The sequence below is a fragment of the Vanacampus margaritifer genome, chromosome 7 (assembly GCF_051991255.1).
Source record: "Vanacampus margaritifer isolate UIUO_Vmar chromosome 7, RoL_Vmar_1.0, whole genome shotgun sequence".
Classification (NCBI taxonomy): Eukaryota; Metazoa; Chordata; class Actinopteri; order Syngnathiformes; family Syngnathidae; genus Vanacampus; species Vanacampus margaritifer.
In genome coordinates this window covers 3023123-3045403 of record NC_135438.1, presented here as the reverse complement: position 1 = coordinate 3045403, position 22281 = coordinate 3023123, and the positions used below count along the sequence as shown (strand labels likewise).

General features: G+C 42.6%; 1 protein-coding gene across 4 annotated transcripts; it reads right to left on the bottom strand.

The window, feature by feature from the left end:
* Positions 1-668: 668 nt before the first annotated feature.
* On the bottom strand, positions 669-22281 carry fam193a (family with sequence similarity 193 member A). 4 transcript variants are annotated; one of them, XM_077569774.1, is made up of 23 exons: positions 21714-22281; positions 18964-19038; positions 18328-18570; positions 14910-15082; positions 14631-14798; positions 13548-13815; positions 13348-13472; positions 12247-12394; positions 12095-12169; positions 11948-12022; positions 11772-11881; positions 10948-11077; positions 10832-10875; positions 10247-10397; positions 10057-10164; positions 9261-9554; positions 8887-9163; positions 7664-8020; positions 4977-5259; positions 4713-4899; positions 2746-3715; positions 2177-2258; positions 669-1498 (listed from the first exon to the last, which is right to left on the bottom strand). In XM_077569774.1, the coding sequence occupies exons 1-23, from the start codon at positions 21927-21929 to the stop codon at positions 1405-1407; spliced, it is 4653 nt and encodes a 1550-aa protein (XP_077425900.1). In that variant the 5' UTR covers positions 21930-22281; the 3' UTR covers positions 669-1404. The 4 variants fall into 4 exon arrangements, with proteins under 4 accessions (XP_077425900.1, XP_077425898.1, XP_077425897.1 ...); XM_077569772.1 differs by having other exon boundaries at positions 10832-11077; positions 12107-12169; XM_077569771.1 differs by having other exon boundaries at positions 10832-11077; positions 21714-22279.

Sequence of the window (22281 nt, the reverse complement as noted above, 5' to 3'; positions counted from 1 at the left end):
TTTACTCTGCTTTTAAATGTCGTAAATTATTTTTAATGTCTCAAATTCCTTTGAATTTAAATGTTTTGTAACTATAAGGCACATTGTGTATGAAATATGCAATATACATTAAACTGCTTTGTTTTACCTCCAAACGTCCAAAAACAAGGGTTGTTGCAAAGCTAAATGCTAAGCTAGGCTAACTGTCCACTAAATGCCAACTACGCACGCAAATGTGTCTGTGGCTATTTGACACACATAAACGTTTAAAAACTCCTTTCATAAAAAACTAGCAGTTGTAGTGCTAAGCTAACAGCTAGGTGTAGTGTCATGCTAACTGTACAGTCCTACACAAATGTGCCACAGTATCACTCCATTCATGAAAATATGGATGTCGCTAAGCATACAGCTATGAGTAGCCATACACAGAAATGCAGCCAAAACTAGGACCGTTGTGACTCTAAACTTAAATAGCACTTAAGAAAACGGCTATGCTAAGCTAATTAGCTACTAATCATATTCTAATGCTAACGACATACATAAACTTACTCACTAACATGCATATGCTGTACTTTGCTGTAAAACTTGGGCTGTGAAGCTAAGCTAAGTGTAGTTTTGTGCTAACATGCTACTTTTTCCCCTCTCCAATCAAACGTAAATGCCAAGAAATAAGACAAGAAACGACACCCTGCCATACTATATTGTATTCCATCTTTCAAAAAGAAAGACAACTTTTCATAGGACTTAACAATATGTTAAAAAAAAAAAGTAGCCAGTCAGGCATTTTCAGTGTTAATACAATAGACACTATAATCGATTTGATAGCGAGCTCTTTTCTCTCAATCTCGCACACATACAAGCCGGCTACGCAACGTCAAAAAAACTGAAAAGAAAAAAAATGCATCCGATAACATTTGTTTTTTTTTTAAACTTTTTTTTTTTTTTTTTTTTTAAACAGGATTAAAAAAAAAATGACAAAAAAAAACTGTCAAGTATTCTGGGCGGGTGCAAAGAGAGTGGACGCCATTTGACCAAAGCCCCTTTTGAGACGCCGTGTTTGGAGGAGGAGTGGGTTGGGGGGGAAGGGACAACTGGATAAAAAGCCACAATATGTCAAATACAACTCTTTAATTAACAATAATAACGATCTTTTTTCCATTTTTTTTTTTATAAATCAATTTAGACCATGGCTTGTTCAGTCCGAGAGAAAATGGCCGACGAAAAGCACAGAAGCACGCGAGGGGGAGGGATTCCGGATTTTGCTTTTCTTCCGAGTTCAGCAGGTCCGTCAGGGGAACATGGCGGGCGGAGGGAAGAAAAAGCAAGGCAGCGTCGGGAGAGAAACAGTCGGGGTAAAAGTTGGTGGCGCGTGGAGGTATAAAGGGGGACGCGTGGTGGGCTTGTTTTTGGGGGGATGGACTGGACTCAGTGTGCTGCGAAGGTGGCCTTTTTCAAGCTAAAGTTGGACCAGTTGATTGACAGCCGCTGACGCGTCTGCCGGGCCGAGTCCAAACAGAACCTAAACACACATTATTGGGAATGATTAATAACAAATAGGACAGCCATTTTAATTCATTCACTGCCATCAAAAAATCATTTTAACTATTTCTATTAGTTTAACATTTTTTTTCCACTTTTGTTAACAAGAGTATGAAAACCTATTGGTGAAACAATTGTACATTTAGACCAGATATAAAATTTGTGATTAATCGTGAGTTAACTATTGAAGTCATGTAATTAATAACAATTAAACAATTTCATCGCCTGACGCACTAATTTTTTAATAATCTTTTTTTCAAATATATCTCTTTTAAATGTACAATTAAAAAAAAAATCTAGGTAAAGAGGAAAAAATGTTAAACTAATAGAAATAGTTAAAATTATTTTTTGACGTCTAAAGCCGTTAATGGCAGTTAACGAGTTCATTATTACAGTATTATGAGTGGATGAAAAATCCCTCATACAAATTTGTTATGTGACGTTATCCAAACTTCCAACTTTCCCATTTTGATCAATTATACATCGACTTTGTAGCAAATAGTTTTTCTTTCCATTTCCTACAGGGAAAAAATGGTCAATAAAAACAAAATGCCATTACGTGACTGTTCTTGTTCACATTTAGAGCTTCCCGCTGTAGCTTTTTCAATTCCGACTCCAGCTACACGTGTAAATGGCTTGCCAACGTAAAGATACGTACCTTTTGAAATATTCCACCTCTCGCTCCGTCTCGTCCATCTCCGTGCTGTCCAGATCGATGTCTTTGGGCAGGAACACGTCGTCTAAACACAAAAATACACACGCACATAATATCGTTATATATATATATTTTTCCCCATATTTTGTCATTTTACTTTACACATTCAATTATAATTGCAACACAAATACATAATAATAATTGGCTGTTGTATTGCGTTTCGACAGCAAGGGATGGCCATTTGACAAAATTGTTCATTGATTAATTGTGAAAAATAAACCCTTATTTTAAAAATATTTATTGGATTGGACTATCCATAATGTTGGTCTGAGAACACCAATTGCATACAAATGCTCCATTAATATGCTTGTTCCTCATTGGTTTGATTACGTTTGAGTGTCTTTCGCGTCCCGTTGAGGCAGCGAGTGATTTAGGCCCTCCAGAAAAATCAATGAATACCGAATAATGGCGATAATTTTTTATTTTTTTTTTAAAAAAACATCGTAGAGAACTCCACTTTGTGATGGATTAATACGCGTCTGCCAGTAGTGAGTGAAAAGATGGACACCAACCTATGGAGGTGTTCATCTTGTCCCCCTTCTTCTTCTTGTTCTTCTTAGCTTTGCCTTTGGGTTGTGGGGACTCTGCGCTGGGGGGTTTACCGTTCTGCTCTGCGTGTTCGGACTGGGAGGGAGCGTGAAGATGAGGAGGCGGTGAGGGCGAGGGGTAGGAGGCGGGCGGGCTTCGCCGCTGATCTTCCTTCAGCCGCCTTTTCCCACTGGCGCTCCTGTTGTCGCTCCTGGGCTCCGAGGCGGCCGCGGGCGCCTCGACGGGCCTGGTGCGCGTTGCTTTGGTCTCTGCGAGGTTGACGGGCGCTTCCTTCTTGACGGGGGCGTGCTCGCACGTGATGATCTTGGCGGCGGGCTTGGCTTTGACTTTGCCGTCGGCGTTGTGGTTGTGGAGGTGCGAGAAGCCGCGCTCGCCGTGCTGGCCGTTGGGTCGGGGTTCCGGCCGGAGGTCCTTGGGGCAGATGAGGCTCTGGAGGAGTTGCGACTTACCGTTGTGCAGGTGGTCCAGCACGTTCTGGGCCGTCTGCTTGAGGGGCTGCGGGTTGTTGGTGTTCGGCGTCGGCGCCGTGTTCTCCTTAGCTTTGTCTTTCTTCTTCTTTTTGGCGGTGCAGTGCTCCTGCAGCCGGAGGAGCTCGCGCTGGAGCGCCGCCTCTTCCTCCTCCTGCCGCCTGCGCTGCTCCTCCTGCTGCGCCTCGGCCTCCTGCCGAGCCTTCTCCTCCATCTTCTTCTGTTTGTGGCGAGCCCGCTTGGCCGCTTTGGAACTGGACGCCGGCTTGCTGTCGGCGCTGTTGATGAACTGCAGCAGGTCCTCCACCCGCCGGTGGTCCTCCACTCCGCCGCCGACCGTGCAGTCGCGCTCGGGCGCCGGCTGCTGCTCCTCGCGCTTGGGCTGCTCCTCCTTGCGCTTGGTCAGGCGCAGGCGCAGCTTCTCACGCATTTCGGCGTAGTTGCGGCTGGTCGGCGCCGCCGGAGGCTGCGAGGAGCAAAAGTGTAAATGGAACAATTCTACACCTGGGTGGTCTGATGTTTACATTACGTATTAATGCCATCTTCACGTAGCGCGAGAGCTGTGCTTGATGTATTATCAAATTAATTTGATTGTCATTTTAAAAATCGAATCGTTGAAAATGAGCTAAACCGTGAAATCAAGGTACATATTAGTGCTGTCACTATCAAATATTTTTAGAACCCATTAATCGGATTCATTTTAATTTTGCCTTAAAGTGTATTACAAAAGCATTTTTCCCCCAGATTACTGTTTATTAAACGGATTGGTGTTTATTTCGCACTTCAAATTCATATAGTGATTAAAAAAAAAAAGGAGGATGGATGAACTATGACAGTCATTGTTTTCCAAAGTAAAAACAGGCCACGGGTTCTATTGCTATAAAAACATGGAACCATGGAAAAGATTCGAATCTCTTCTTTTATCAGGAAAAAAAGTATTTGTATGTGTTTCCGTTTTGCAGCAATTAGCAATAGAATATAGCGAAGTTACATCATTATTAACAAATCTGTTTAAAACAGTGGGGAAGAGAGCTTTTTGCAACATGGCCCTGGTTGATCTCTTATACTCTGCTGCCACCTGCTGGCCGCTTTCTGTAATAGCTACCATCGCTTTAAGCAACCTCTTCAGGTCAGATTAAAATTATCGTCCAGAAAGAAATAAAAATCAAGATTTTGTTGTAAGAGCAACCATTGTTTTTTTCTGATCCTCAAAAATTTGTTGTCATAAGGTGTCATCTTGAACTTCCAGTGACCAAATTCAACACCTTCTCCCCATTCACACCTAAGACCTTGTAATACTAGTCACATGACTCGGGGGGAGGGGATAATGGCCACTTGTATAATGTCCTGTTCTAGAGTAAAGATGTGGAAATCTAAAAATGTTTGAAAATGTGTCAGAAAAAAAAAAAAAACATTATTTGCAGCCCTGTCCAGATGTTGCGACAACGTGCTTCCTTTCTCACCCCGCCGTGCCCGAAGAACTCGCAGTAGCAGCAGTCACAGTACTTTCCTTCCTTCTGATTGGTGGAGGTGGAAGTGGACGAGCTGTGTTCCGAGCAGCTGTCCTCATCCTGGCTCTCCTCACCGTCGTAGGGCGGGTGCTCGTACGCCCTGTCGCCCTCGCACCGGTGCCCCTCGCAATCGGGATCACTGAAGGGCGGACGGGCGACAAACATTCAGCATTCAGACGCCTCAAAAATCTCACTAGAGTAGTCATGCGGACCCACCTGCAGACGCTGGGCGGGGCACTGAGAGGACCGTCCGACGAGGAGACGGCCGGCTCGGCCGGCGGGAGGCACAGACCGGGGTGGACCTCCCCCAGGTCCGGCGCTGGGGCGGCCATTTTGGGGAAGGACTGCGGCACCATGGCGGGGAGGTGCGTGGCGGGGGCCGGCGGACGGGAAGGACAGGAGAGCGGTGGGAGGGGGCTCAGTGCGGTGGGGTTGTTTCGGGGGGCGGCTGGGGAGACTTGCCTGTGGTCCTCTTTACCTAAACTGTGAAATACGTCATCTGGGGAGACAAAAGGACATAGATGGAAGATTGAAGGGAAACACAGAAGGACATTTATTTACTTCTATGGTGTCAGATATGACAGCATATTAGACCATGGATCAAGAATTTCCGAAATTCCATTTCCCGTAACTTTTGACTAGAATATAACGAAGTTTCATCATTATTCACAAATCTGTTTGAATGCACTGTGGACCGTAATTATTGGCCAATGCGGTGTTAATTATTGATATTTTTTTCAAATTGCAATATAATGTATAATGTATTATCATTATTAAAACACTTATTAAACACTGTCCTGGCCACTTTTACCGCCAAAAACGTTTGATGACGTATACTAAAATCCTAAGGAATGCCGCCAAAAACGCTAACTAACATTTTCTATGTTTTTTTCCCCCCTCAACGGGCAGTGGAACTTGTTGCGCAGCGCCTTCTAGTCACTGGGGTTTGTGAAATCACAAAACACCCGCTAACTACGGCCAGCAGATAGCAGCATTGTATCTCTTTTCAATGGATTCCCGGTAGTATGAAACTACAATGAAACATGACGAATCTGATATATATATATATATATATATATATATATATATATATAACGTTTTCAAGGACGACGTGAATGATCAAAGCGTTTGTGTCACTTAACAAAAAATATTAGTGTCAAAGTCACTGTTGTGCAGAAAATGTGTCTTCACAAAAAGCTTCTTTTCTCCTTATCTTTTCAATTTTCGCTCAATGTCACTTAAATGACCTATTTTCAAATGGTGTACTAAAGAACGGAATAAGGTAGAAAGATACTTTTCTTTCTGATGAAAGGATGGAACGCGATCTGTCATGTGGTACCAGCCATGTTAAAGAGGAGTTAAAATGCTCGAAATTGGCTGGCACTGCCGGGGTTGTTTTTTAGATAACGTATGGCGGTAAATGACAAAAAATTAAAAAAAAAAATAAAACGTCTGCTTATGCTGCTTTTCTTTCTTTTTTAAGTTTTGCCCCGTTAGCAGCTCTGCGTATACAAATGCTGTTACTTTTCCACAATGTCCTCTAAGGTGGAAATTTTTCACAATAGAGAATAACACATTTATAGTAAGACATGAGTCATCATTCTTTGACTGCTTCTTTCCAAAGTGCTAACCATGACGCATAATTTAGCACTGTATGACGAAAGGGGTGGGGGGTAATTGTGCAAAGGGTTATTGGGTTTGACAGGCTTCTTGTTGCCAGACGCAAAACCCTCAAATGTCAGGCAACCACAGTCCAAGCATCGGTACATCCTGTTACATCACACATTAAAATATATATATACTACTCAACAAATGTTTGGGATATTGGGAAAATAGGGTGAAATTTCAGGATGAATCTAACATGCACTACACATTTATAGTAATGTGACCTTCATTAACCTTTGAACACAAATCTAAATGTTATTTTTTTTTTTTCACAACTTGTCTAAATGGGGGCTAAATGGTAAAATTCACACCAGGTGTTCGATCCATTATCTGAAAAAAAAAAAAACTGGATCATTTAGGGTGGTATGTAAACAGTCATCTTCGTCATGCTTATTTACATTTTGTCATCATGAGATTAAAAATAAACGGCAAATTGATCAAAGCGAGGATTCTAACAGGATGCTCTCAGAGGGAAGTGACTACTAACCTTTGAGTTTCAGTGACAGCAGCAGGTTAACAGATGGGCATAGAACTTAATGTGTGCTTGGAAATATAATCGGTTCATTCATCAACACCTGATGTGAATTGTAGCTGACCAGCTTCCTTGTTAGACAACACTAAGTAGTGAAACAAAGTAAAGTTGAACTTACACGCTCAGAAGATTCTTGCAATTGACTATTTTGTAGTGCTTTTCGAATGTGTACTAGGGATGTAACGATAACGACAATATCGTGATATCGCCATATTAAAACTGTCACAATGTCGTCGGCGTCATGTCACGATATTAAAATCCAGGTTGATTTCCATTCGTGCAGTTCTAGCACCCTCCGGCGGCTAGTTTTTTAGTGCAGTTTAATTTTCACAAGGCATGTTTTGGCCCTTCTATGTTTAAAATCCACGCTAATGGCCAGATGAAGGGAATGTAATATGCTTGTGAACAGAGTCAAGATGTGGAAGAACTCAAAGTGTGCATGCCTTAGCAAGCAATTACCTCAATATTAAGTGTTATTAGAAATTATAGGTTGTTTATATGCATTGCTGTTATGCACAAAAGCACAATATTGTGTTTGTTTTTTTACAATATTGTGACTTTTTAAAAATGATATCAACCTCCCCACAATATCATGATATCGTTTGGATATCGTTCCTCCTGAAATGTACCCCAAAAGCCTAATATCCCCCCCCAAAAATTTCGAATCATGTCTATTTTCATAAGTGCTAACCTAGTCTCAGATTACCTAATGAGGTTTTAGATGCTAGGTGGATAGGTAGGTTATTACTTGACTGGACAGTGGTGGCGGTGCACGACACGGACGCCATGGACGCCGACGTCGCCATAGCCACCCGGTTGGTCTCCATGAAGGCATCTTGGAAGTTGTACAGACACTTCTTCTTGGCGCCGCTCTTTTTCTGCTCGCGGGCCTCCAACGATGAACACGACGACAGGGATGAGGACGACGACGAGGAAGGGTGGGGAGCAGGTGTGGCAGCGAGCAAGGGATGGTGATGGTGGTGGTGGTGGTGGTGGTCCGCTTGGGGGCCGGCGGGCGTTGGCGGGAGGGGGACGTCAGCGAGGGGAGGGTCCAGGATTTCCTCTGGGAAAGAGGGGAAACATTTGTTAAAGTTAGACAAACATACGGTAGGAAAATAATTTGTGTCTGGGGTCTGCTTTTGTTGGGCCAATGATTATCAGTTGAAGCCAATTTACACCTGGGGGCCATTTTAGGATTCGTGGGTCACTAAAGAAGAGCAAATTTGTGCCTGGGGGTCTGTTTTTATGTGGGGAACCATTTTGTATCCGAATTGTTTTCATTGGACTGCTGAGGGTCCGTGGTGGTGGTGGATTTTTTTTGATTGGGCTACAGTTAATCAATAGGGATTTTTGGTACAGCGACTCTTTTCGTAAAGTTGCCGATATTCAGGAGCCATTTTATGTCAGGAATATGATTTTCATTGGTTCTCTGATAGTCAGTTGAGAGACACAATGGGTTAGGCGGAAGCCATTTTGGGTCCTGGGTCCATTTTCCTTGCATCTTTGAATCATTCAAGTCAAGTCATTTTCGGTTCAACAGTCAGGAGCTATTTAGTGTTTTTTTTTGTGTGTGGGGGTGGGGGGGGTGATTGGCAGTGGACGGACATTTTGTGTCTGAGGTCTGTTTGAATTGGGTCACTAAAATGTTTATTATCATTTGTACGGAAGAGGATTAGGGCCAGTGAAGGGAGAAATTTTTTTGGGGCAGGATTCTGACTTTAATCTCAGAATACTCATTTTAAAGTCAGAATTTAAAGTCAGAATTCTGAGAATAAAGTCAGAATTCTGAGATTTAACCAATTAAGGCCTAAAACGCCTGGCCAAACATGCCTCTAAAACCTATGGCATGAACAACAGCAGAAAACATCACCACCTACTGGCCAAACACTTTCTTTCTGTTGCCTTCTGGCCTGTGAAAGTGCCTTCTACCTTGTAGCAGCTCTGGCAGCAGCACTTGACTGATTGATTGATCCAAGCTCTTCATCACAGCTGCATCCCACAGGCTTTCAAAGTTGAGCGAGAGGCACTGCAGCGAGCTGTTCCAGTCACCCGCAACTCCTCCACCGCCACTGCTGCCACCGCCGCCGCCACCGCCGTCTCCACCACCGCCGCTGAAGCTGTTTTGGTACATATGCTCAGGTAGCGTGGGGCTGAAAGCCGGCTGCTTGGCTGCTATGTGGTTGTGTGTAGGATTGGGAGGCAAAGGCTTGGAGGGGAGAAAGTAAATACATGTTAGTAGGTTGCGAAAATACGAATATTATTCTGAATTTGGTCGCTAGGCATTTTTCCCTAACGGCGTTCACCTTGTGCGTGAGGGGAGGGCTGGGCGGGTAAAGTGTGGGGTGCAGCAGTGGTCGGGGAAAGTTGTGCAGCGGTAGGTGTCCGTGGATGTGCGGGTAGAGGTGGAGGGCGGGCCGGGCAGGGCTGGTTGTCGTCGTCTTGCCGTTGTCCGTAAAGAACTGGTGGCCAACGGCAGCTGGGGGAGGCGCCGAGTGGAGTCGCCCAGGGGGTAGGCACCCGGCCGGGCCCAGGATATTGGTAGAGGCGGGGTCTTGGTTACATACGTGGCACTCGCACGCATGCTGGACCTGCTCTATCTTTTGGTGGAAACACATATTCAAATGATGTTAGCGAGGGTGGGAAATATAAAGCACAGTAACACTCAAAACAAAGACTACAAAAATATATCAAAATACAACAATAAATGACAAAAATACACCAAATTTTAGGGGTAAAAATACAGAAGGATTAGACCAATATAAACTAATAAAAATATTCATGAAAAATTCTTAAGTATTAGTAAAGAAAACAAAAACAGGATAAAACAAATGTATAACTACTATATATATATATATATATATATATATATATATATATATAACAAAAATATTCAAAACAATGACAAAATACACTACCATGTTAGGCAAACAATATTACCATATTCGGTAAAAAACAAAACACCAAATACCAGAAGCAAAATATTACACTAACTTTCATCTAAGACTTAATGAAAATGAATGTAAAGAATTGAACTGGATTGAATGTATAAAATTGGCATATCGCCCAGGCCTACATACTGTATAAAAGTTTTGTAGGTACCTGCTGCTGGTGGTTGTACGACGGAGGAGGACTGTTTGTCTCCTGGTGCCGCCTCCTTTCCTCTTCGTCGCCGTCTGACGAGCTACTGCTGCTGCTGATGCGAGGAGACTGTGCAAGGAAAAAGATTTACATATGGTGGGCGTTCAGAAAATTAGGACGCAGGTAACAAAAACAGAAACGCAGAACTTACTGCATTTTGTGCTGCGCAGACGCCGCCACTGCCGTTCACGTCGCCGCGGTGTCCGTTGACTGTCGCCACGCCGTTGTCATGGTAGCCGCTCACGGGATACATGTCTCCGAACTTGCCGGACATTGGAGGCACTTCATCGTCATCGCTGACACTTGACGGAGGAAGAAGAATAACAATTCAGGAATAGAATGACACTCAAAAGACCTTCAATTTAAGTGCATGCCTAATGCTAATGCATTCTAGGATCTGTAGCGCCCCCTTGTGGCACAGGTGCATTATTAGGATAAAAGTGCATTTACCTAAATAGTGGCCTCTGTCGTAAAGAAGACTATTTATTAAACATTGTCAACCATTATTAATTATAATTAAGACGTAATAATTTAATAATAATAATTTAACAATAATAATTTAACAGACCATTTTAATTTAATCAAGTTACCGGTAATCCTAATTCATTTTTATTTCAAACATTTTATTATTAATTATTAATATTTGCAATTTCAAGGAATATATGCAACACATAACTATAATTTGAGAGTATATATTTTTGTTTTAGAATCTGTGACTTGAAATTTGCCCACTTACAAAGTGTTGCCGTCCCCGGCAGGCAGGACGAGTCGGGGATGCCGCTGGATGGTAATGGGGGAGCTGGAGTTAGAACCCGACGGCGAGCTGCCCGACGAGAGGCTGGGTGGGTGCACCTGGGACAGGTAGTCCTGCGGGGGAGTGTCGCCCTGCAGGGGCAGCTTGATGGGCAGGTCCTCCGAGATGGGCGAGTCCATGATGCCGCACGTCAAGATGTGCGAGAGGCTGCAGTCGTCACACGTGCACCTGCGGGTGGCCAAACAATTGATTCTAATGAATTGCAAATCACCATTATAGTCAGCCTAAAAACCATATTAATCAGGAAATACCCGTCAGGGATTTGGTCATGTGAGTCAAATCATTAAGTACACAAGAGCTAAAGTGATCATCTTCAACATATGACACTATTAAATATTAGATTATTAGTGGGGGTGTGAATTGCCTAGTACCTTGCGATTCGAGCTGTATCACGATTCAAAGGTCACAATTCGATTCAATTATTCCCAGTATGAATCTATAAGTCAATTATTGCGATTTTATTAAAACTGAAATTTAAAAAATTCTAATCAGTAAACTCTGTAAGATTTGTATGAAAATGTACTTCAGGCTTATAACCGAGCCACTGTATTTAACAAACAGGTTACAAATTATTAGGATATTAGACACAAATATTAGAAAATTTGACAATATTAGATCATGCAAAAATATTAGCAAAAATATAAAAATTATCCAAAAACTATAAAATGGAAAATACAAACATTAGAAAACACACAAAAAAACTGTGGGACTACAAAACAAAATACACAATATGAAAACTACAAAATAGAACAATATTACAAAAAAGGGAACCATATTATAAAATGTATTTTAAAAATACACATGATAAAGAAGCAAAAGTATTGGATACTAATATAATAAGGAGGTTAAATAGGCTGCTCACCTTCTCCGATAATTGCAATTGGGACAGTCAGGAATACTCAGACGTGACGAGAGCATTCTCATTGTGTCTGTGAAGTTGTCTCCACAGGGCAGCTTCTTATTGTTGGGTAACTGCCAAAAAGAGAACAAAATGTATCAAAACCTGATGACCACATTTACAATTGACTTGTGTCCTACCTGTTCCTCGATGTATCGCCGCTGCTTGAAGAACTCCCAGTCCTCTTTGAGCATTCGCTGCTTTGTCTTTAAAGTCTGTAGAAGCCACGTACAATTAATTGAAAGCGCATTCAGTTCAGTCACCAAATTATGAAAATGGGATCTTACATTCTTGCCAACCGGCGATTTGTGCGGCTCTGTTCTTTGGTTGGTAAAACTCTGGCCCTCCACTTTAAACAGTAGCTGCAAGAGCACAACGTATATCTCAACGCCTTGTTCGTTTACCACATCGGACTCCTTTGATGAGTGCTTTGGCGTACCTGTTCGTCCACGTAGTCATCGATCCTCTTCTCGCACTCCTGCCACTCGCTGGCTACGCTCGCCATCTCCTGCTCCAGCCGCTGGTAGCTCTCCAGCAAGGTCCTGTACATGTCCTCGCTGTAGGAGTCGTGCGAGGCAGTGCCGTGTCTGAAAAACGTGCCAAGAAAGTTGAAGTGACGTGGAAGGCTATTTGCTGACAAGACATTTTTGGAGTATGGCTGTACTGTTAAGTCAGATATTTTGTAATTTGTCTAATACATTTTATTATAGAATTATGTTTGTATTCTATTCTTTATATTATTAGGGCAGGACGGTGGAAGACTGGTTAGCACGTCCATCTCACAGTTCAGAGATCCAGAGCTCGATACCGGGGCTCTGGCCTTCCTGTGTGGAGCTTTCATGTTCTTCCAGTGCCTCCGTGGATTTTCTCCGAGTACTTCAGTTTCCTCCCACATTGCAAAAACATGTGTGTTGGTTAAGTGAACTGAATTGTTTATATATTATTATGTTATTTTTCTATTTTGGGATTATGTATCTTTTTGAAATAATTTTGCTTCATTAGTTTTTGTATATTTGTTTTCTAACAGTTTCTAATATTTATGTAATAGTTTCCACTAACTTTAATATATTTGCTCTGATTATTTTCTACTTTTTGTGCATTTTTTTTGTCCAATAGTTTTTGGTCAAATATTTGTATTATGAAGCAATATTTTTTGTTGTCATTGTTTTTATTCATATTTTTAGTTTTAAATATTTATGCACTTGTCTAAAATTATTATTTTTTCCTTAGTGTTACATAATATTTTTGTATTTTTCCTTTTTGGGATTTTTTCTTCATATTACAATATATTATTTAGTATTATTTCTTAATATTTTTACATAGTTTTTTTTTTCTCCTTATTTTTGGGGTATTTTTCTCTAATATTTTTTGATATTTTTCTTTCTTCTAATAATACTATCTAATATAACCTAATATCTGTCTAATATTATTTTTTAAATTTTTAAAATATGTCTGCATTTTTTTAGATTTTCCCCCCACTTATAGCTTGTAATTTCCTTAATATTTGTACAATTCTTTTATTCACAAAAAAGAAGCGTACTTGAGCTGTGCAACGAGTGCAGGTAAACTGCTGTGCAAGACGGGCTCTGAGAAGACCAGGTTCTCAAAAAGGTGCTTGTTGTGCAGCTCCCACGTCACATGGAACTTCTGGAGGTGCTCATTCTCCTGATGAGTGAGTGGAACAAAAAGTCGACATCATCAAAGCTGGTGAAAGCTGACGGGTGAAGCCGAGCAACTGACCAGGGTGAGCAGGAAGCCGCTGATGGTGCGTGCCGCCTGGCAGAGAGCGCTGTACTCCTCCAGCAGCAGGGACACGAACTGGTGGGCCTGCGGGGGACCCTGGGCAGCGGCCGCGGCTGCTGCCACCGTCCCCACCACCGAGGATCCCGGGAACGTCTTGGAGCCGGCCGAGAGGTGCTTGAGAAGACGCTCCTTCATTTCCAGCACGTACTCACGGGCCTGCTGCTCGAGACGCTGGTATAGCTGGTAGGGGTCCTTCTCGCAGAGTCTGAGGATGGAGGTTGATTATGTCACCGTTGGAACTAAATTCATCAACAGCAATTAGGGCTGAACAATTCATCTCATTTAAATTGACATCGCAATGTAGTAGAATGTAGAAAGTGAATGATTACAAAAACTAGAAATCAAAGGGTTTAGTAAGTTAAAAACTCTAATTGAAGTAGATAAACTGTCTTTCCTTTTAATTCATACCCTGCTACATTGTGTAACATGGAGCGCTCAAGAGGACAAGCTTCACTACAAATTCCAGCGTCCCCTTCCACAAATACAGACTCGGAATTTGACTTATGGGTTTAATTTGTTCTGTAACCAAGCGTGTAACTCAATTTACCCAAATCAATTTCCCCCATTAAATTGAATTGAAATGAAAATACAGTCACCCCATTCACTTTTTGCAGCTTCACTGTGCATTGATCATTTTTTTCCCTTATATTGTACATTCAAAATGTTTATTTTTTGTGTGGGAGTTTTATCACTGAATTTTGCAGTCATAACTATTCAACATGAAGTTTTACTGCAGAGCAGCCAGCACGAGCCAGGAGGAAAGAGTGACAGAACAGCGACCCAAAGTTAATGAAAATAACATCTGCGCATGCACATCCGAATATGTTGACATTACAAGCAGGAAGCTTTCAATATCTGTATATGCTTAATCGAATAAATTGTCTATTGTGAGGCTGGTTTGGAAATGTAAACCTCCTGCCACAAACGAGGAATTTATTTTATTTTCGAACAATTGTTGAAGCGCTAACTTTGGAGTTTGGCACCATTTTTCTGTGTAAAACAATCTAACTGGTTGAGTACCTGTCTACCAGCTCCTTCATGCTATCCGTGTCTCGCTCCAGCGGCTGGTCGCGGTCGTCCGCCAGCGGCGTCCCGGCCTGCCTGTAAATGCAGCGTACCAGGTAGCGCACCTCCGACCAGTGCTTCTGCAGCTGCTGCGACTCTCGTTCGGACTCTGCCGAGATCTCTCTGCCAAATGGGGCGGGGGAGGGGACAGATATCTTTAAGAATAAAGTTGACAGGTGCAGCGGATATTGCTCCCCCCCCCCCCCCCCCCCCATCATCCTCCTCGGAACATACCGCCTCTCGTTGCAGGCCTCGCATCCGCACGCAGAGTCACCAGGCATGGGCACGGCAAGGTCGGGTGCGGGGAGCATGGGCGGCGTGGGCGCGCTCAGTCTGTCTGCCGCTGCTACCGCGTCCGGGCCCAGAGTGCCGTTACCCACGGGCATGTGCAAAAGAAAGTCCTGACTCTGAAAGAGAAACAGTGTGATGATAGCCACAGAACAAGAAATGGAACACTGCGACAGGCCAGCAATTCCCACACAACGACCCAAGAGTATAGCTTCAGTGGTGGCATTGACTCAACTCACTTTACAACACGAGGCAGTTTGTCAGACAGAATTGGTCAATATTGGCCAAAAAAGAGGCTTTAAGCCGTTTGCCTCTCAAACCCAAATAATAGAATATATACAACCAACGCTAAAATTATGTGATAGTGACAAATAAAAACTTTACCATTCATTACTCAATAAAGCGTCACTATTTGACAGTGTCAATCTTCAGTCTTCTCTCCTGTTCAATTTTTAAATGTGCCTTAAAGCATGGCCTATGCAGTTAAGAAAAGTTTTTGAATGTGATCTATTTGCGGTTTTGCGGTCTAATTAACTCTTTGACTGCCAGACGTTTTCAGAAAAGAGATGCCGTGGGTGCCAGCCGATTTTAAGCATTTTGACTGATCTTTCAAGGTCCACAGAAAATTATGTGTTTCGACTATGGAAACACACATACTACCAAATGAAAGATTGGACTGTCATCTTTCATCAGAAAAAAAAGTTTGTTTCTACCTTATTCCGTTTTTGAGTAATCAACAATAGAAAATGGTTAGTTTCACCTCTGTTTTGAAAAAACGTCTTTTAACGTCTTTGGCACTCCTCCATAGGATTTTACTAAACGTTATTTAACGTTTTTGGCAGTCAAAGAGTTAATAGCCGCTAAGCAATACTACCACTGCAGATAACCCCTGCCACAATTTTTTTTTTTTTAAATCCCAACACAGAAGAACAGAGCAACTGTGCCTGATATTACAGTGAATCATGAGATTTTCTATCCGCTATTCTGAGCTTCATAGACAAACGGTTTTCTCCCTATAGGGTCAAACATAAAGACGGTCTTTATGCAAAGAAGCAATCAAAACACATGCGGGGAAGAGATCAGCAGACGACCTCTTTCATGTCCTTCACATGTTGCATTTAAGAGTTTTGAAATTAAAATTTAGGAAAACAATCAAACCTTTGTTTTGATGTCAACGGCCCATTTGCAGTTCATTCTGCTCTGCACAATTAATCTTTTTAAGGGCAGAGCAGTGACTGCTGCGAGGTACGTATTGGTTTGGAAGAAATTAAATGTCCTCCGAAATGAATTGCATTTTTGAGGCCCTGAACATGCACAAAAACTCACCAAACTTTGGACACACACATCAGGCTTGATGAAAAATGAGATATGATTACAAAAAAATTGGTCTGTACCAGAGGTTTAATTTTTTTTAATTATTAGTATTAGTATTTAGGGATGCACTGAAATGAAAATGTTTGGCCGAAACCAAAACCGCAAAATGCTTGGCCGAAAACCGAAAACACCAATTTCTACTACGATTGCATTTGTTATAATTAATTAAAATTATAATATTATTGTAAAATATTTATTTAGCACTGGCCTTTAAACCAAGCACAATATAAATTGAAATGTGCCCACACAGCAGACATGTTGGCTGGTACATCAAACACCAAATGTGGGTTGAGCATTTTCTGGCGGTGCGATTGCACTTTATAGTCAATGTAGTTCGCACAGGCGGGCACGGGTGCGTGCGGCGGGACAAGGTGCGGCGCACTTAAAATCGGCACATTCACATATTCACCAACGTTTAAAAATAAATAAATACATTTGTTCGCACCAGCCAATCGGCTTTGGGAACGGTCTGCAAAGTCACACACAGCGTCCTGTACAGGTCTGCAACCACCCGGAGATAGCGGTAAGTGTTTAGAACTGTCGATAGCAATAAAGCTAGTATTTAGCACGGCCACGGGGGATGCCGGTAAAAAAGTGGAAGCGTTCGAGGGGCTCTTATAAAAAAAAAAAAGGGAAGGCGCCGCAGGAGAAAGAGTGGCTCAGCTGTACTGCAGTACACGGCAGTTCTGTCTTTTTTCGATCCGCTGAAATGTTGTACACCAAGCGACGCCCCTCTCCTCCCGTGTGCGCAGCGACCCCGGGAGCTGCTGCGACCGACCGGTGCAAACTCACACGGTAAAAAGCCAGCGAGAAGAAAAGGCGGACACTCAACCCCGCGTTCGCTGTTTAATTCAAACAGACGCTTGCAACGTTTTTTTTGCTTGCGTCACCACAACATCCTATTTTGGCCATATTCTTTCGGCTTTAATTTTATTTCGGCCTAATGCCGAAAACTGAAAAAATAGCGATTTTCGGCCTGAAAATTTCGGTGGCCAAATATTCTGTACATCACTATTATTATTATTATTATTATTAGTGACTTAATAGTCAGGCCAGAGACATGTGTACGGCTTTCCAACTGATCGTATCGCCCTGGAAACGCCTTCCTCTTCCATCTCATCATCGTCAAAAGCAGAGTAGTATATTGGTATCAATATCGTATCATAACACTACCGACTAGTCTGACTGGACTGAGCAACCAGGACAGATGCGAGTGTACTGCTATCTTGCAATTTCCCATTCTATGGTTGCAGTTACTTCCTGGTTTCCTGCAATGACATCACACACTAAGAACCAAAAGCAGCAACTAAAAAGCGATTTATCAGTTTACTGGCAAACAAACAAGCTTGTCGTCACAGTCGTTGGCCGAGTTTCTTGTTTACTATCAAGTCTATGAGATCGTCAGCTTCTGTTTTTCTGGATAGGAGCTCAAGCAGCTGGAGCCATCAACATTTTGATTCTTCATGGGAAAAAGTGTGGAAAATTAACAATGTCTGATTGGCCTCGAATCCTCACCCATGCCCGGAGGGAGTAAAAAAAAAAATAAAAAAAATAGGCAGCTGCTAGCAAAACGTGCCAAACAGCAAGCTATTTCCCACAAAAAACATGCCGTGACGTACGCAAGACCAACTTAAAGTGACGAGTTAGTTCAGTACTGTGGTCTGGACAAAAACTTGGGCTATCAGGTCACTACCGAGTTAGGCCAAATCATAGCTGATATCAATGTCGCTGAACTGCGCAATGAGCTGCATGTTTGGTCATTATTTCTATTCGGCTTACTTTTTCAACTCGCAAATGAAAATAAAGCAGGAAAATGTCCACTCTGATTGGCTGTTGTCAAGCACATTTGCACCGCGTCTGACTCAGTAAATATGCTCACAGCTGATCGTCTTACGGTGATCACTACTCAAAGATACATTAAGGTTCATAGGTTTTCACGTTTGTCACAACTAATTAGCATGATATTTTCGGAAGGTCAACAGTGACTTACGCCCAGCTGCTCCAGCGCAGTGTGCCGGTCCTCCTTTTCCACGGTGCGCCGGCAGTCCGGACACACCCACATTGGCAGCGGGAGAGCGGCAGCCGGCTGGCCGGTCTCCAGTACGCCGTTCCGATGGTCGGGGACTCCCGCCTCCGGCCACGGGCCATCTTTGCTGCGCTCGCAGCGGCACAGGAGGCAGTGGTCGCCGGCCGTGTACGGGGCTCGCTGGTTCAGGCCAAACGTAAATGGGGTCTAGTGTGGAGAGGAGGCGTGTCAAGTTAGCTTAGAGGCGTGTTTCCACTTTGGGAACATTACATTAAAACCGTTTGGAGGGCCAATGTGTGTTTGGACTTTGAGAACCCGTCTGAAATGTATCCTGGGGCCAAAAGAGAACTTTTGAAAGGTCTACGAATCTATGGGGTGATGTCTGTGGTCTATCTGGACTCCCAGCATCAAAGACTAATGCCGAATAGGGTTTTCATTACCATTACGGTTAGGTGCGGAGGTAAAGTGTGGGCAGTGGTAAGTAAATTAGCGGAAATTTAATTCAGAAGGGCTCACACAAAAAAAAAAAACTCCACACTTTGATATGACAAGCAATGGCTTCTTATGTAAATGGGCTCAGCAAATAAAACACAAGGCCACCTGAAGGACTCCGGTGAAATCAGCGTTGACCGGTCCTTCGGTGAACTGCGGCGTGACGCTGGCGTTGACTTTGAGCTGCAAAAAAACATCAACAAGGAAATGAGTAAGGATCGGTACCAGGCACCACCAGTACATAACTGGCCCCAGGGCTGAGTTATTAAAAACTGAAGTATCGAAAAGTTCCATTCTCAACGGTTCTGTTAACTAGTGGTGCAATAAATAAATAAATCACGGTTCGGGTCAGATTATGAGCTTGAGTCATGGATGGGGATCGTTTTTTTGGATCAGTTAAAAAAATTAAAAAAGGGAAAGAGAACTTGGTTTCACTATTTTATAGAACACACATTAAATTAATAAATAGACTGATTTTTTTTTTTCCGGGGCAGATACCGATGTCGGTTATTAGTAGTCAAGAAGGCCGATAACCGGTATTTGGCGCAGATATTAATTTTCTATAAAAGGGAAATAAACATTAGTATCAATTTTGTCAAAATGTTTAAAAATACAAATTAATCTAACTCTTAACTTTGTTGATTTTTTTTTTTTTTTTTAAATCTTAGACAATAGACATCTTTGTTTTCAAAGAGCTCCCAGGGTCATCAGTATGTCTTAAAACAGAGGTGGGCATTGAGGGCCGATATCCTGCAGGTTTTGCATGTTGCCCTTCTCCAACACAGCTGATATACGATCAGCTCATTAGCAAGCTCTGCATAAGCCTGATAATGATCCTGTTGATTGGAATCAGCTTGTATTGGAAGTCAGAAACCTCCAAAACCTGCAGGACTGCGGCCCCCGAGGACCGAGATTGCCCACCTCTGTCTTAAAATGTTCAATGTAAATATCACAGCTCCCTATAGTTTTGTATAGTAAATAAAAAATTCCAAATTTCAAAATAACTGAAACGTCCAACTTTCATGTATCCTTGTTTTACTTAAAAAAAAAAAAAAAAGTGCGGATAGTTCCCAAGGTCAGTAGCACCTCTTTATAAAAGGTGAAAACGTAAATACTGTAAATGGTTTCCCCGAGGTCAACACAGTTTTACATTGATCTAATATTGGCAGTCAGATTTTTTGATTAGTCAAAATGCCAAATATCTGCGCGGATAATCAGCCCCATGTGCGGCCTGAACCATGGTGCAAAGATGGTCCGTTGTACTACTACTGTTAACGATCTTGGAGAAATTACAAATTACTCAAATTAATTTTCAATTTACTTGGGCTAGATCAATTTTATTTTGCACTTTCATCTCTGATCTTATTTTGAACCAACAATAATAATGATTAGATTGGTCTAAGATACATTTTCACAATTGGTGGCGAGCCATCTCATCCCACTGCAGCGTCATGTGCGACAGGCACCTGTGACTTCGTCCTGTGCCAGCATATATTACAAAGGGTTCCCTCCAAGTGCTTTATAGGCCTGGCGAGCCGCCAGGCTTTTGTTGCATCACAACACAAAATATCAGTAGTATTATTTTTAGTTTCTACAGCCTTAGCTCTATAGGTAAATTGCTTTGTGGCTAAAAAGATGTTATCCACTGGGAAGCCCTGTACTTCCTTTACTACATGACCGGGCGGAGTCACATGACTACCGGAAATGCAAAAAAAAAAAAAAAAGTGTTTTCATGCACTTTTTTAAAATACTTACGTTTCGACTCAAAGCCCCTCATGAGAGCATAATAACTGTTTTTGCGATATTCGAGTTATTTTTCGAAATTTCTGTGTTTCCATTACCAGTTTGCTTTTGGGCATCTTACATTTTGCGCAAATCTGAGGGTAAACACACATAAGCGATGCCAACATTTTGACAATAGGGTAACAATTAAGAAAATGATAAGTTTGAAACTAAAGGTCCCGCTTAAAAAAACTTGACCCTCATTGACATTATAATTGGCCAGAAATTTGTTCTTTTACACCAGTTTAATTTGTCACAGGAAAATTATAATGGGCTCGTCTTTAAAACAACTTCCATTAACGCATGTAAATTTATACTTTTTTTAACTTATTATGTTGAACACATACTTACAAAACGGGTCTATTTAAAGCTATCTACTGACTATCAATCAGACATACACTAAGAAACTGTTCTGATTGTATGTATGTATATATATATGATGTAGTCTCTATCATTAGTAAGTGCATGTGTAATGTATAACTATGAACCAAAACCCTGCTTTTAAACTGTCCAAGTAGGACATTGACAGCGAATTTCGGGTGTGGAGTCCAATTTTATCTCCAAAACACAGTTGTAAAGCAGTAAACATTGCAGCAAGAGAACAGAACCGCCTGTAGGCCCGAAGAAGTGCAGCTGTTAGCATGGTTAGCATTTGTGTTTATCTTTGCGACCGCGGTGCTTTGAAAAGCGGTTTTGCTCTTGTCTAAGGTGCCATTTTAATCACGGGAATCTGTACGTGAGTCGAAATAAACTTCAAGGGGGCCTAAATTGACGGAAATGCGAGGCTAAGCTAGCTCAAAAAGTTCGGCTAGATCTGTGGCCGAGGCGTCGGTATCGCAGGGTTGGACCTCAATGCACTGTACGGTACTGTTTACGGTGGATATAAAGGCTTAATTGTCAATTTCACAAGAGCTAAAACTCCAAAAGTAAGACGCTTTTAGCAATACACCCGCTCATAGGTACCATAACTAGGCGTCTTCCTGTCATCAGTTTCGGGCCCAGATCAGATTAGCGTCGTTGATAATGTCGCCCTGTGCCGACATGCTTGGGTTGCTTGATGGGAGGGGGTTGCTTACCTCCCCGTTGATGCCGGTCACGGAGCCCACGTTGCCGCCCGTGACAGGTGCGAGGAAGCCGGCAGGTGTCGGAGCTCCCGCACAACCGAGGGCCGAGGCGACCCCGGCCTTGCCGCCGTTGCTGGTGCCGCTGTTGCAGACAGCACTGCAGCTACTGCCACCGCCCCGCTTATTCTTCCTGCGTTTAGCTCCTCGCTTAGCATCGGTTGGACTCATTTCTCTGCGACACAGCAGGCCGTCCGGGCTCTGTGGGCTCTCCAGTGGGACGCCGGGCGCGGGTTATTGTTATTAGCGATATTTTTACAGGGCGAAAGGCCGACGAGGAAAAGTGCAAAAAAAAAAAGCCGACTTGACGGTGACCAATATGGCTGCTTTGGTTGGTGCTGCGCAGCCTCAGCTTGGCTTGGCTTGGCGTTGTGACGTCACTATGCGTCCGGGACCACGAGGAATTGTGGGAAATGTATTTCTTCGCTGGGGCAGCAAACACAACTGGTCAGTTTGTGGTCAACCGCAACGCTAATAAAGATATAACTAGACCCAATTTACGCGCAATATCGTGCACCCAAGC